Raw genomic sequence first — 16,209 nt, forward strand, 5'->3', positions numbered from 1 at the left:
TTCACATGAAGCCTTCCCAGAGCTGGAGGTTTAAAGGAACAGTTTCCTCAGGAAAAGGGAGGAAGGAGGGAAAGATAACACTTTCTTATTTGGGGAAAATGACAAGAATAACACTTGGAGAATTTCTTTGGATTGTATGGAAAATAATGGGGGGGAAAGGGGGGTCACTCCTGGGCTGGTGTTCACTGAGAGGGGATGGGGAAGGACGTGGAACTGCTGGAGCAAATCCAGAGGTTCCCATGGAGATGCTCCAAGGGCTGGAGCCCCTCTGCTCTGGAGCCAGGCTGGGAGAGCTGGGAATGTCCAGCTTGGAGAAAGGAAGGATCCAGAGAGACCTGAGAGCCCCTTGCAGGGCCTAAAGGGGCTCCAGGAGAGCTGGAGAGGGACTGGGGACAAGGCATGGAGGGACAGGACACAGGGAATGGCTTCCCAGTGCCAGAGGGCAGGGATAGATGGGAGATTGGGAAGGAATTCTTGGCTCTGAGGCAGAGGAGGTGCTGGAATGGAATTCCCAGAGAAGCTGTGGCTGCCCCTGGATCCCTGGAAGTGTCCAAGGCCAGGTTGGAGCAACCTGGGCTGGTGGGAGGTGTCCCTGCCCATGGCAGGGGGTGGCACTGGATGGGCTTTAAGGTCCCTTCCCACCCAAACATTCCAAGATTCCATGGTTTGGCAGGGAATTCCCTCACCTTTGCCAGGCAGTCCCAAAAGCCTTGGAACACTTGTCGATGGGATTGGGATCAGCTCCTTGCTGAGAGCTGGGAAAGGACAGGTGGGAGTTCAAGATGTGCTTTGGGATTTAAACTCCCAAAATTTGGATTTAACACGTGCCAGGTGCTTCCCTGGAGTGTCCTGGATCTTATTGCCACGAGATGGGAACATTTTTATCCCTGGAGGGGCAGTTTGTTCCCACTCTGGACAGGATTTTTTTGTGTCCCTCTTGGTGTAACTCGGGAAAAATGGGTCCTGATCCACATCCAGTCCTTAAACCCTCATTTAATCCTTGAACTGCAGCAAAAGGCAAATACTGGGGGGGCCTTATTTCTTGGAATGTTCCGTTGGAAAAGGTGGATTTGTTGTTACATTTCAGCTGAGTGGGGCTGGGAATGGCAGGGAAAAGCAGCAGGGAATGTTTTAGGTCAGCCAGAGGCTTTGCCAGTCCTGGGCTTTCTTGGAAAGGCGACTCTTGGCTCAGTGTCCAGGAACAGCCCGAGTTTCTTGGGATTCACAGCCTGTAAAATTTATGGAATAATAAATATGCAAATGTTCTGCTGCCAGTGTGGAACTGGGACAGGGATCTGGGCTGGCTCACAATTCCCTCTCCTCCAGGAGGGAGCTTTAGCAGCTTCCCACCTTTTGAGGGATCTGATTCTCGAGTCTTTTCCCTAAATACCTTTTTTTAACCTATAAAAAAAAAAAAAGGCTGGGAAAAGGGGAACTTTGGGATCATTTGCAGAAGCACTGGTTTGAATTTTTAAAGGGTTTAGTGATGCTGCATTTCCCTGGCACAAAATTCCACGTGTGTTTTTAAGGGAAGTGTCAGGAGCCCACAGTTGGATCTATTTAGTGCTGGAAAACTAAATATTCAAGCCCTGAACTTCCAGGTTTTCCCTCCCATGTTCTCACAGCTCCCAGGATTTTTGGATTTCCAGGCTCCCACCCATCCCAGATTCTCCTTGGGCCTTAAATCCACTTGTTTAATCCCAAAAGCCTGTTTTATAGATGTTTTTAACCGATTTCAATGAGAAATAGAACTGTCAATCCCCCCTTTCCATAGTGTGGGAACAGCTGGGTTTTCCCTGCCATGGATTGTGGAGTTCCAGGTTCTCCTCCAGGATTTTTCCAGTCCAAGGTGCACCCACAGCTCATGGATTTGCTTGGCCATGGATGCTGGACTTGATCCTTGCTGTCACAGCTACTTTAAAATGCCCTTTTGTAACATTCCAGTGAAACATTTTGTGCTCCAGGAGAACCATTAACCCGGAAAATCCCTTTTTTCCCCCTCATTAAATCCGACTCAAACTGGTCCTACTGGTTTCCACTGGAGCAAATACTGATTATCCTTGGGATACACTGAATTTTAACACTCACAGGATTCCTAACAAGCTTGGCAGGGAATTCCAAATTTTACCGTCGCTCCTCCAAGATTTTCCCCAGGGAATTCCGATTAAATCCAAGGAGATTTTTTAATTTTCTGGGCAAAATATTACAGCCTAAAAGATCTCCAAGGGATCCCTTGGCCTGACTCTGTGCCCTTGTGTGCCCTCATTCCAGCTGCTCTGACTGACAGTTGTGCACATTCCCCTGGAACAGCTTCCCAAACTGGAAACACCCCCGGGCTCTGCAGGGAGCTCCTTTATTCCCTGCTTTTTTGCAGGTTTATTCCCTGCTTTTTTGCAGGTTTATTCCCTGATTTTTGCAGGTTTATTCCCTGATTTTTGCAGGTTTATTCCCTGTTTTTTTGCAGGTTTATTCCCTGATTTTTTGCAGGTTTATTCCCTGATTTTTTGCAGGTTTATTCCCTGATTTTTGCAGGTTTATTCCCTGCTTTTTTGCAGGTTTATTCCCTGATTTTTGCAGGTTTATTCCCTGCTTTTTTGCAGGTTTATTCCCTGTTTTTTTTGCAGGTTTATTCCCTGTTTTTTTGCAGGTTTATTCCCTGATTTTTGCAGGTTTATTCCCTGCTTTTTTGCAGGTTTATTCCCTGTTTTTTTGCAGGTTTATTCCCTGATTTTTGCAGGTTTATTCCCTGATTTTTTGCAGGTTTATTCCCTGTTTTTTTGCAGGTTTATTCCCTGATTTTTGCAGGTTTATTCCCTGATTTTTTGCACGTTTATTCCCTGCTTTTTTGCAGGTTTATTCCCTGTTTTTTTGCAGGTTTATTCCCTGTTTTTTTGCAGGTTTATTCCCTGATTTTTTGCAGGTTTATTCCCTGTTTTTTTGCAGGTTTATTCCCTGATTTTTGCAGGTTTATTCCCTGATTTTTGCAGGTTTATTCCCTGATTTTTTTGCAGGTTTATTCCCTGCTTTTTTGCAGGTTTATTCCCTGCTTTTTTGCAGGTTTATTCCCTGCTTTTTTGCAGGTTTATTCCCTGCTTTTTTGCAGGTTTATTCCCTGATTTTTTGCAGGTTTATTCCCTGATTTTTTGCAGGTTTATTCCCTGGTTTTTAGCAGGTTTATTCCCTGGGTTTTTGCAGGTATATTCCCTGGGTTTTTGCAGGTTTATTCCCTGATTTTTTGCAGGTTTATTCCCTGATTTTTTGCAAGTTTATTCCCTGATTTTTTGCAGGTTTATTCCCTGGGTTTTTGCAGTTTTATTCCCTGGTTTTTTGGAAGGGCTCATAATTCCAACCAGGATGGCAAATGAGGCACCAGGAAAAGCAGTGCTGGGAATGTCCCCTCTGGGAGCTTTGCCAGCAGCCCAAACATCATCCCAAATGGGAAAAGCTTGGATTTTTATGGGAGTGTCTCTGCAGGGTGCACCTAAAACTTTGGACCAACCTGGAATTCCGCTCTTTTCCAGCCTTGCCCTGCTACTGGAAAGGCTGTGCCTCCCCAGGCAGTCCCAAAGAGTCCTTTTTTCATCAAAAATTCAATTTAAGAGTCAAAAATTAATTTAAAAAGGGAACACTTTGCAACCCTCGGGTGCTTTCATTGTTTTTTGGGATCCTTTATTCCCAGGGGGTTTTATAAAGGATGACCCTGGGTCCAGACAGAGGATTCCATGTTCCATGGGGAATTTGGGATGGGTTGGGTAAGTTCTGGCCGCTGGGCTGTTTGTTTGTGGGGTTTGGAACCCCCCACGTGCCTGTGGCTCACGTGGATTCCAGCCTGGGAATTCCAGCCAAGGCTCCTCATCCCCCAGGACAGGGATTTAAATGGCTTGGGAAGTTCAGAACTAGAACAGAATCGACCCAAAGTGAAGTTTGGGGAAGGTCAGAGTGGAGCAGGTGGGGCTTGAGAGGAAAAATGTGTCCCAAATCCCTCTTTGGAAGATCTGTTCCTAAAATCCCGGGATAAATGGGTAGGAATTTTCCCCTCAGCCTGCAAGGCACTGAGTTGTTCCCCAGGTGCCTCCTGGGGAAGCAGCAGCATTCCAGCCTGGATCTGGGCTCTCTGGGTAGGGAAGAGCAGCTCTCCCCCCCTGAGCTGCCCTGAGGCCTCTTCTCCTGCCCTTTCCCTCCTCATTCCCTGGGGAGCTGCTCCAAGCTCTCCATCCCTCTCCTGGAGGTTTCTCCAGGGATTCCTGGGCTGTTGGATCCAGCCTTGGCAGAGCTCCCGGGATGAGCTGTTTGCTGAGCTCCTTGGCTGCTCCAGGCTCAGCCTCCAGGCCATTCCTGGTGCAATTCCAGGCTCTGCAGCTGTTCCTGCCAGGAGCCAGGAGCAGGAAGGATCCAGGCTTGGCTCCTTGGCTTTCCCAGCTGTGTCCAGGCTGTCCCAGGGATGTTCTCCACAGTCCTTCCCATCTGGGACCTTTCCCAGCTCCTGGTGACCGGGAGCACCTGGAATTTTCCCAGTATTTCAGTCAGGAATTCTCCTCTGTGAAAACCCAGGGATATTTCCCCTTTTTCTGCCAAAAACCAGGAGGAATGTGCAAATCCAGGTGGGAATCAAACATCCCAAGTGCTGGTGGTTACTTGGAAAAGTTGGCAGTGGATCCAAGGGAAGGGATTGGAGTGGGAAGAGCCTTCCAGAAGGTTCCTTGTGGGAAGGAGCTGGATTGGAGCAGCGCTCCCGGGGTTTTTGGGGCTGCTGGAAACGGTGCCAGGGAAAGTTTGGGGCCCTCAGGAGGGTGAGTGGGAGAGAGGAGCTGAGGAGTGTGGAAAAGAGCAGATTCACTCCCGAATATTCCCTCAAAATAAGGGAGGGATTAAAAGGAAAAAACAGAGGGAATCTTCAGCCACGGTGTGGGGACACATGGCAACATCCACTGGGGGGGTGGGGCTGGCTGGGATGAGGATCAGCAGGAATTTTCGGGAGGAATTCCCTCATGGAAAGGGGGATTGGACGTTGGAATGGGCTCCAGGGAGGTGCTGGAGTCCCTGGAGGTGTCCATGGAATGCCTGGATGTGGCACTCGGTGCTCTGGGCTGCTTGGGATGGTGGTGGGTGACCTTGGAGGGCTTCTCTGGGAAAATATTCCCGGATTCCTGCTTCAAAAAGTGGGATTTCTGCTCTGGAAGCTCCAACTGGGCTCTGAGGGAGAGGGATGAGCTCCTGAATAATAGAACTGAACATCTGGAGGGAGCCAGGGAAGGGGTTTCTGCTCCATGTGCTGGGAATGCCTTGGAAAATCCAGGTGGGGCTTGTGCTCCCGCAGGAAAGTCCCCGTGGAGCCATGGCAGTGGGATCTGGGCTTTGTCTCCTTGGCTTTCTGAGGGAATGCCAAGAAAAGGAGGATTTTGTTGCTTTTTTCTTATTTTTTGCAAGCTGCCAGTTCCTGGGGCAGAGGCTCTAAAAATGCCAAAGGAACCTGGGAATCCTCAGCATTCCAAGGAGAAGTGTGTCAGAAAGCTCCTGCCGGGTCCATCCCGGCCCTGGAAGGAAATCTGAATCCTTGGAGCTGCTCTGGTTGTTAAATGGAGCCTCCAGCAGGAGGATTGGAGGGAAAAATCCCACCTGGAATAAATTTGGTTTATGGGGCTAATTCCAGGAGAAAATTCCAGTGGAGTTTTCAAAGGTCCAGGTGGGTGTTGGATAATGGATGAATGGGATTCAAGTGGCTGGATAAACCTCCTCTGGTGGGATCCAGTTTGCTCAGAGATGTGGAGAATCCTTGGAAAACAAAGCCTGTTCCAGGGAAACTCCAGCAGAGGAGTTTTTGTTGGATCAGAGGTTGGGAATGCGAGGGAAGGATGCAGGGAGTTCATAAGGGAGTGATTATCCCAAATTTGGGAAGGGCAGAGCCCATTGAAAGGCTGGGTTAGGAGTTAATTCCATGGGATTGAGGCAGTGCCGGGTCCTGATTCCCGGGTAATCCATGGATCATGTGTGGGCAGGGGGGTGGTTCCTTTTTTAAGGAATGTTCAGCCACATAAAAAAAAAGGGGAATAAATAATCTGAAAAGCTCCCGAGGGTTTGTTCCTGTTGGATTTGAGCAGGGAAAAGGAACAGCAATGAAAGAGCTGGGAAAAACCTCTGGAAGTATTTTGGGGCTGGACCAGACCATCAATAAATGTGGAATCTGGGGAGTTAAATCTCCTCTGGAGCTCAGTGAATAATTCCAGAGCCATGGAATTGAGGGAGTTAAATCTCCTCTGGAGCTCAGTGAATAATTCCAGAGCCATGGAATTCAGGGAATTAAATCTCCTCTGGAGCTCAGTGAATAATTCCAGAGCTGTGGAATTTGGGAAGTTAAAACTCAGTAATTCCAGAACTATGGAATTTGGGGAGTTAAATCTCCTCTGAAACTCAATAATTCCAGAGCCATGGAACTGGGGGAGTTAAATATCTGGAGCTCAGTGAATAATTCCAGAGCCATGGAATTTGGGGAGTTAAAACTCAGTAATTCCAGAGCTGTGGAATTTGGGGAGTTAAATCTCTGGAGCTCAGTGAATAATTCCAGAGCCATGGAATTGAGGGAGTTAAATATCTGGAGATCAGTTCGTAATTCCAGAGCTATGGAATTGAGGGACTTAAATCTCCTCTGGAGCTCAGTGAATAATTCCAGAGCTGTGGAATTTGGGGAGTTAAATCTCCTCTGGAGCTCAGTTAATTCCAGAGCCGTGGAATTTGGGGAGTGAAATCTCTGGAGCTCTGTTCGTAATTCCAGCTGCAATTTCTTTCCTCTCTCCGCTTTATTCCCTTTTCCCTTGGAATTCTCCCCCTCGTGCAGCTCCAGCCACGTCAGGGCTGAGCTAAACCCGGGATCCTTTGGCTGGAGCTTTGCACTGGAATTTTCCCGGCGCGTTTCCCGGGAGCCGTGCCCGGGCAGATGCCGGGATTCGGGATCCGCTCCGGAGCGGGGCGGGCTGGGAGGGGGAGCGGGATGTGCTGCTGGAGGAAGTGACATCCCTGCTCCCCAGCCTTCCGTGCAGGAGCAGAGCCTTGGAATCCAGCAGCCCGGCTGCCTTGGGAAGCACAGCCCTGGATAAGAGGATTTGAGGGATAAAGGAGGCGAACACCCCGCTCCGGAGGCTCCGGAGGCTCCGCCAGATCCTTAAGCACTTCAATCTTCCCTGGTTTTTTTCCCTCTCTCCACGTCCCCGCAGGAACACGGAGCTGGAGACCCGCTTGAAACCTCCCAGGGATCTATTCTGGAAGTTGGAAAACCCGGAGATGCGTTAGAATTCCCAGCCCTCCCTTTCCTAAGGTAAGAGAGGAGCCCCTTCTCCCCGTTCCCGGCTTCAATCCGCGTGTGTTTGGGGCGAGCTGGAATTCCTGGGGCGAGCTGGAATTCCTGGGGCGAGCTGGAATTCCTGGCTGTGATTCCAGCCTTTCCCTAAACGGTTAATGTTGATCCCGTGGAAGAACTCGCAGCTGCAGCTGCACATGGCTCTGCTTCCAGGAGTGTGGGGATAACGGGAAGCGGGAGCTGCTCCGGCTCAGGGGGAGTTGGGGCTTTCCAGCCTAAATCCCGGATTTCCAGAGCTTTTCCTTCGCCCTCCTCAGACCGTGAGTAACTCCTGCAGCATTCCGGGCTTGGAATGAGCTGGAGGAGGTGAAAGCTCACCTTGGAGAGGTGGGAAGTGCGGAATTCCCTCCGTTTGGGGAGCTGGAGCTGTGTTTCCATGGTATCCATGAGTGACTCCGGTGGGAGGGCTCGGAGGCATCAATGGGAATTATCCCGGGCTCGGGAGAACAGGGCTGGGGTTGTTTGATGTGGGAAAGATGGTGATTCCCTTCCTTTGCATGGGGGATCTCATTATCCATGATTAAACATGGAAAAGGCTGGATTGAACCTGTTGTACTTGCAGGGAGGCTTTGGGATCCTGGAAAATCCAGGGATTAAACTGGAGCTTGGTTTTCCATGGGGGAGGGGGTTGGAACTGGATGAGCTTTAAGCTCCTTTCCAGCCAAATTCCCTGATTTTATGATCCTATGACTCTAATTTTCAAACATATGAAATTCAGGGATAATTTTTATCCTTCACCAGTTTCTTTGGTCCTTGGGGTTTATCCCACAACTTTGGGAAAAGCCGAACTCCAAAGGGGAAATGCCCAAAGAAAGCTGGAAAATCCAGGGGTTCAGCTGGGACACAAAAGCTTTTCAGGAGCTGCTGAACCAGCCAAGTAATTCCAAAGCATTTTTCCAGGATTAAAGGCAACTCCAGGCTCCTTCCCAGGAATTAATCCAGGCTGGTGGGCCCCATCTGGGCTGGGGAAGTTGTATTTTCCAGGCTTTTCCCGCTGAATTCAGGCAGAATTCCCGAGGCTGGGCTGAGGTTTGGGAGGCTGGGCTGTCATTCCCAATCCCTCCGTGCAGGGAACGCTTTAAATCCTTTGGAATGAGCCCCGAGAGCATCTGTGGGAACAATTAAAATCTCCAGGAAATGAATTTTTCAGTGGCCAGGGAAATAGTTTGGGAATGAAGGTGGTGTTTCCTGGGAAAGCCTCCATTTTGTGTCCCCCCTCTGGAGTGGAGACCAAACCCCCGGAATCCCGTGGGATTAGGGGTCTGGAACATTCCCTCTCCCATCTCTTGCTCTAACTCTCCAAGTCCCCTCTGGAATTGTTGGACTTGTCCAACTCCTCGTCCTTCCCGGGCTTTTCCAGGCTGAGCTGCCCCTGGAATGTGGGGTTCAGGAACAGCAACCACACTCCTGGTCCCAGGGAATAAAGTTCTCCTGCCAGGTGTTCAATCCATAACCTCTCCAACATTCCCACCACCTGCTCCCGGCAGTTCTGGGGTTTAAAGGGGAGGGATTTGGATGGTTTTCCCTCTCATGGAAGCAACTGGAGTTGGGAATTGGGAGGGACAGGTGGAGTTAAGATGATGGAAATTAAAAAGCCTTAATGTGGGAATTTTGCATGTTTAGGAGTCTGGATTAAATCCTGGGGGAAAAAGCAGATTTATTCCCAACCTCCTGTTTCCTTGGAAGTGCTGGATGGTCTGAGACAGGGATTTGAAGGAGAAAATCAGGATCATGTTGCTGTTGGAACTATTGGATATTGATTATCCCAGAGTTCAGGCTCGGTTTGAAAATTCCAGGGAGGTTGGGAAGGAAGGGACGATGGGGGCAAAAATTCCCAGCTTTTTTGGAAACCTGAATTTTTGGCCTTTGGGAATTCCTCACAAATTCCTCACATCTGGAGCTTGTTCTTGGCTGGGTTTAATTTGTTTGGAACGACATTGCAGCGGGAAAAATAGGGAAGGAGCTCTGGATGGAGCAATTAGGGATGTGCCAGAGGGAAGAGCAGCACAGGAGTTCTTGGCATTGGCTGCACACTTTATTTTATATATATTTTTTTATTTAATCTTATATATTTCTCTATACTTTTATATCTTTATACTTTTATATATTTTATGTATTTTAATTTATTTTATGTATTTTATGTATTTTTTATATTTTATGTATTTTATGTATTTTATATATTTTATATATTTTTATATATTTTATGTCTTTTTATATATTTTATGTCTTTTTATATTTTTTTAATATTTTCAATATATTTTTATCTTTTTAAAATAGCCTTAATATATGTTTAGTATCTTTTTAGATATATTTTATATCTGTTTAGACATATTTTATATTGTTATATTATATATTTAAACTAATACACAATAGATATATTTTATATGGTATCTAATATCTACATATCTTTATATAGGATATAATTATCTGTTTAACAAACTGTATTTAATATATTATTAATATAATTTATATTTTTATAAATTTATTATATAAATAATAAATAATAATTATATTTATTATTTATATATTAATATAATAGAAAATATAATATAATTAATATTTTGAAATATAATTTTATATCTCTCATTTTCTCTCTATTTGGTGTAGAACAGGATTGTAGCATCTCCTAACTGGGTGTTTTGTGTCTCTATTCCAGCCCTTTGGATGCTCTGTGATAGTAATGATTTATAATAATGACATAATAATAATAATAATAATAATAATAATAATAATAATAATAATAATAATAATAATATCTCCTTTGGACCTTCTGGAAATAAGGCAGCAAATGTGCTTTCCAGCCCTTAAATAAGGCCTCCAATAAATCACTAAATGTGCTTTAAACCCCTTCAAAAAGTCCCTCCATAAATCCTTAAATGTGCTTTAATGTTTATTAACCCAGAGCCTGTTCCTGGTGGATTCCAGGTTGGATTCCAAGCTCCAAACCCTGAGGAACTGGGCAGGTCCTGCCCCTAAACCAGACCTAAGCAAGCCCAGCCCAACCATTCCCTGTCAAACATTAACCTGGAGCTGGGAATGTTCACCCTTTACAGAGGGTGGGGGGAATTCTTTGCTCTGGGAAAAACTCTCCTCACGAGGAATTTTTCCCGGGAAATCCAGCCTTTCTCCCTAAAACCCCCGTGGTGCCAGGGCTTTTCCTGCCCTGGGGGGATAGGATGGGCTGTGCCAGCCCCCTGGCCCTGCCCTGCCACCACCAAACCTCTGCCCCTGCAGCCAAAACCTGGGTTGCTGCCCGTGTCCTTCCCAGAAGGTGACATTCCTGAATTTTTTTATTATTTTTTTTTTCCAAAAGGACTTGGCAGGAAGGGTTTGAGATCAGTTAATAATTAACTGAACTAACAAATCCCTCTGGGAAACCTGCAGTGACCCAGGGGCTGCCCTTTGCCCACCTCCTGCTTCAGGAGGTGCCAGGGATGTTGGGAATTCCTGCCCCCATGCTCCAGGTGTCCTGCACTTCAAATCCTCCTTTCTCCTCCCGCCATTCCCACTTTGGCAGAGCCTCTCTGAGGATAAATCCCTGTGGAAGAGGCCCAGGAACCAGCTGGAGGCTGGAAGTGCTTCCATGTCCTCCCTGAGGAATGTGGGAGCTGTGGGAGCAGTTTCCCCAAGGCAAGGTCGTGTTGGGGTATTTTTCCCTCTGGCTGGGTTTGGAGCTCCTGGGTGGCAAAAGCAGGAATTCTGCAGGTGTCCCATGCACTGCTTCCTGGGAAGCTGGAATTCCAGAGTGTTCCATGCCTGCTGACACAGAGGTGGCTGCAGGAGTGAGGGAGGACTTGGGTAAGGAAAGAGGGACTTTGGACAAGGGCCTGGAGGGACAGGAAAAGGGGGAATGGCTTCCCACTGCCAGAGGGCAGGGCTAGATGGGATACTGGGAAGGAATTCTTCCCTGGGAGGGTGGGGAGGCCCTGGCACAGGTTGGGCAGAGAAGCTGTGGCTGCCCCTGGATCCCTGGAAGTGTCCAAGGTCAAGTTGGAGCAACCTGGGCTAGTGGCAGGTGTCCCTGGGGGTGGGACTGGATGAGCTTTAAGGTCCCTTCCCACCCCACCCATCCCAGGATTCTGTGATTCTTTGGCTCCAGCACCATCTTCCCTGAAAACAAGGAGGGAAGAGCTCACACCCCCTGTGGAACCAGGTGCCCTTTATGGTCCCTTCCCACCCCAACCATCCCAGGATTCTGGGATTCTCCAGGAAGTGTCCAGGTACCACTTTCCCTGGAAACCACGGGAAGTCAACCCCCCTCCCCTTTGCATCTGTGGGAGCTTGGAATGCAGAGCCTGGAAGTGCTGAGGGGAAGTCAAACCCCCCTCTTTGCATCTGTGGGAGCTTGGAATGCAGAGCCTGGAAGTGCTGAGCTGGGCACTCCACCCCCAAGGCTGCTGATGGTTGTGCTGAAAATGTTGACTGGGAAAAGCCTCTTTCCTTTCACTTTTCAGCAGCTCTGCAGCCCAGAACTGCCAGGAATGGCTTTATCCTGCACGAGGCAATGGATCCTGCTGAATGTGGGCAGGGAAACGGGATCATCAGCAAATCCATTGTCGGGGTTTCGTTCCCAGCTGGGGCTCGGGAAGGGTTTTTTTGGCAGGGCCAGTGCCAGTCGCTGAAAGGAAAAAAATTCCCTCCCAAAAACCCACCTGGGAGGGAATTCTGCTCGTGGAGCCACATCTATCCCTGCTTTGAGGGTATAAATTGGGATAAAATGAGTAAGAGGCAGCAAAAAAAGGCACAGGAGATATTAAATATGTGTTAAATAACGTGTTGGGAGATCGTGGAATCATGGAATGGGTTGGGTTGGGAGCGTAAGGATGATCTTGTTTCGCCCCCAGGAACTCCTTCCACTAGCCCAGGTTGCTCCAAGTTCATCCAGGGCTGGGATTTGCCCATCACCAGCTCATTATTCTGCAGATCACTGGAGAGGTTAAATTTGAAGCAGTGTAAGATTTGAGTGGTTTTGGCTCTCTGGGGGAAGAGCTTTCACCAAAATGAAGATGTTTTTACCAAAAATGCAATGAACTCTTTAAATGTTCCAGTTGAAGCCTCCACAGGCTGAAGGAACATCCCCACTGGATGCAGGTTCCCTGGATGGGTTCCCTGTTGGAGCTCCCTGAGCAGCCTCTTGGCTCAGCTGCTCCCACAGACAGGAGGGTCAGGAGGGAGGATTTGGAAGCAGCAGGACCTGATTTCCCTCTCCACTGAGCAGAGAGAGGAAAACTCCAGTGTCTGAGGAGACTGAGCCCGGGGAATGTCAGCCCACACAGCCCCGGGGGATCCGTGGGGAACACGAGCCAGGCAGGGCTGGAGGCAGGAGAACCAGGAAGGTTCTGGAAGGAAGACCAGGCTGGATGAACTTGGAGCAACCTGGGCTAGTGGAAGGTGTCCCTGCCCAGGGCAGGGGGTGAGGCAGGATCAGCTTTAAGTTCCCTTCCAATCCAAGCCATTCCAGGATTCTGTGATCCTTGGAATTGGGTTCATCTTTCAGAATGCTCCTGAGAGGATTTGGGGTTGCCTTGGGTTGGTTCTGGTTGCAAGGTAGGATTTGGAGATACTTCCTAATGAGGGAATTCTGAGTTCCATTGCATTTACTTCAAGTTTATGCTGTTCACAATGCTTCTGGAAGTTTGCTTTGCTTCTCCCCAAAATAGCTGCCTTATTTCATCCTTCCTGTTTATCCCTCCTCCCTTTGAAGCGTTCCTTGCTCCCACCTTTGTGGGGGAGAGGAGGAGGCAACGCTGGAATTGGGATGTTTATCTCAGTATAAAAATCCACTCCTGCTCCTGCAGAGGAAGAACAGGGAAACCACAAACCCGAGGGGTTTTGGCAGCAGGAATTGATGGAGAAATTAGCAACAATTCAATTTGTTTGGGAAAAGAAAAGGATATTTTCCTGCTGGTTCTACCTCGCTCTCCCAGTGCATTATCCCTGTGTTTGTGTGAATACATCTCCATATTTATCCATTATTTAGTGACATGGGAGAGCTTGGCAGTTTATAATCCATTAAATTCAGGCTCCCAGCAGTGATCAAAGACCTCACATCCCTCACAAATCATTCCCTGTTACCTGAAACCAGGAAAGACAGAGGGAATCGTGACCTCTTTTTGCAGGAAAACAGCCAAATGTTGGAACTTCTCTCCTGCTTGTTCCTATTAACATTTCATCAATGGAATTCCAGGAGAATTAGTAGGTGAATCTCGGGATTCTGTGGATTTATGTTGTGCAGCTTCTGGGAAGATGTCCCTGTTTTCCAAGGACGCTTTGCTGAGTTAAAAGGGGCCACTCGGAGTGTCCTGAAGTCTCAGGGAAATTCCTGCAGGTTGATTCCTGGAAAATGAGATGCAAGAAGAGACAAGGAGAAAAAAAACTGGGGGTTTGGGAGATGGAGCAGAGGAAAGTCAGGAAGCAAAGGTGCTTCAGCTGCAGTTGGATGAAGCTGCTCCGTTCCACGGCCACGGCTCCGTCGTGGCAAGTCGGGAGCCAAGGAAAAGTCTGCAGCAAATGGAGCTGAAGAGTCAAGGATTAAACAATCTCTGCTGATTTCCTGGAGGGTTTGTGCTGCTGGATGGATTTGCCTAAAATAAACTGCTGGATGCCTGGGAAAAAGGGCAGAGCATCCCCAAGAGCTGCTCCCTGGGGAACGGCTGGGGCTGCAGAGCCGGGGGTTTGTATCCCCCCTTATCCACCTTTCTGTAAAATGGGATTCTCAAAAAGCAGAGGAGGAGGTTCAGCACCAGGTTCCCAGTCCTGGGGGTGCCAGGCTTTTAGGGAGGAGGATTATCCTGGAGAATTCCTTGCCAGCGTGTTGGATGGGGCCTGGAGTGAGCAGGGGCAGGGCTGGAATGGGATGAGCTGGAAGGTCCTTCCAACCCAACCCATCCCAGGATTCTGCCATGGGAAGAACAGGGGTGTTTGGGGCAGTTTGTGGGGTTTAAGGGCTGGTTTTCCTGCTGGGACTCAGCTGGAGCTGAGTTCCTGCCCACAGGGAGATGGGAGGGAGGGACTGGGCAAACCTCCGGAAGCTGCTCAGCTTCCATAAAAAACTGAGGATTTGGCACGTTGGCAGAGCTCACTCCTGCACAGGAATGTTATCCAAGGCCTCCTCTGTCCAAATGGAAGTTACACAACCCTCTTCTTCTGACTCTGCAGTGATTCCAGGTGGTTTGGAGTCGGTTCATCTCCCTTTGCAGCCCGGCAGCAGCTGTGCCTGCGGATCCCTGCGAGGGATCGGGGCTGGAGCATGGGCTGGAGTGTGGAATTCTGCCCTGGGAACCCACTCCTGCCAGGAAAGCATCACCCCCCGAGTGCAGCCCAACATCCAGACCCCCCTCATGCCACAGAACCGCAGTGGTCCCTCTCCCAGTTCCAAGGAGGCGGCAGGACCAGACTCCTACGCTCCCAAAAATCCCCGAGGAACAGGTTGGTGGCATGTCCAGCCCGGAAGGCCGAGGCAGAAGAGATTTGAAGGCCAGAGATGGACCAGTGGGAAAACTGTGGAGCTTTGGGAACCGCCTCCTGACTTCCATTTCCCACGTTCCAGGATATCCAGGTGGAGTAAAACCTTTCCCCCCTCGTTTCTGAGGCTCTTTCCTTCCTCGGGGTTGAATTCCCGTGTCTTGAGGTTGAGCTGCAGAAGGGAAACTTGCTGTGGAAGAGAGTTTTTTTATTTTTTTAAGATAATTGTGATTTAACCTAAATTTTCAAGCCCAGAGTCACAGGATGGATCCAGACTCTTTTTTTTTGGCCACAGTAAAAGGAGCTTTCAAGCTTCAAATTTCAGCTGTTGGACAAACTGAAAAGAGCCATTACTGTGCCCTCCACCCTCCATTAACTGTTTTGAAACATTGTGCAGCACAAAGAAATAACTTTTTTTTTTTTTGCTTATTTCAACACAATTACTGCCTCTTGAAAAAAAGGGATTCCTGGAGGGGATTCCTGGATACCCTTAGTAAGGATGAACCACTTCAACCTCCGTTCGACGGGGCTGGAATTAGATCAAGTGCTCCAGGAAATGACAGAAATACCCCTCAAAAAAGGAAAAAAAAACAACCCAAAAAATCAACAACCCCCCAAATTTGTCAGATTTTACCAACTGGGTTTGATCCCCAAGCCCTGGAGCAGAGAGTGTGTCCGTAGGGATGTGGAATGGCCTGCAAGGGGACACAGGGAATGGTGTGGATCTGTCCCTGCTGCTGCTCTCTGGATCCTCCAAGTCCTGGAGTGCTCCCTGATCCTTAAAAACTTGGGGTAGAACGCTTGGAAAATGGGAATTTATTTTTCAAGCAGGGATTACTGTAAAAAAAGTCACCAAAAGGAGGAGTTTGGCACCGCAGGAGGATTTCACTGCCCGGCTTTGGGGATGAAGTTTGTGGGATTTAACTGGCAAAACTCTTCCACTTGGACGTGGCCTTCCCAAAGGACCTGGATCCTCCAGCCACATCCCTGCCTTTTAACCTGAGCCTGAAGAAGAAACCGAAATATTCGGGAATTCTGTTCCTCCCAAAGAAAAGCTGCTCTGAGGGATCAACCCCCAATTCCATTTATCAACGAGGATTTTGTGGGTTCTGTGTTGGGCATCCCAGGTATTGGAGATGTTCATTCCAGGTTTGTTGGGAGCAGGGAACCAAAGGCTCTGGGAGGTAAGAACACAGAATTATTCCACCTTTTTCCAGGAATCCTCTTTGCTCTTCGCTGACCCCAGGGGAGAATTCCCTGGCAGCATTTTCCCTGCTCAGCAGTTGCTCTGCCCTTGGACTGGTGCTTTTCTGTTGTTTATTCGATATTTAATATTAATCACCTCCTGGACTTCAATAATTCACTGTCAGGGATTCAAATATAATTCACAGTTT

At 48.3% G+C, this 16,209-nt stretch overlaps 1 protein-coding gene across 4 annotated transcripts in view; it reads left to right on the forward strand.

Annotated features, from left to right (window-relative positions):
• GLCE (glucuronic acid epimerase) overlaps window positions 1-16,209 on the forward strand; it is a 44,360-nt gene that overhangs the window by 13,954 nt on the left and 14,197 nt on the right. For 3 of the 4 annotated variants that reach the window (XM_064669310.1, XM_064669311.1, XM_064669312.1), the window contains one exon: window positions 7,209-7,309. In XM_064669310.1, the coding sequence (XP_064525380.1) occupies window positions 7,209-7,309 (101 nt within the window). Of the gene's footprint in view, window positions 1-7,208; window positions 7,612-16,209 lie in introns of all 4 variants that reach the window. The other variant, XM_064669314.1, reaches the window with a different exon arrangement.

The sequence above is a fragment of the Pseudopipra pipra genome, chromosome 12, assembly GCF_036250125.1.
Source record: "Pseudopipra pipra isolate bDixPip1 chromosome 12, bDixPip1.hap1, whole genome shotgun sequence".
Lineage (NCBI taxonomy): Eukaryota > Metazoa > Chordata > Aves > Passeriformes > Pipridae > Pseudopipra > Pseudopipra pipra.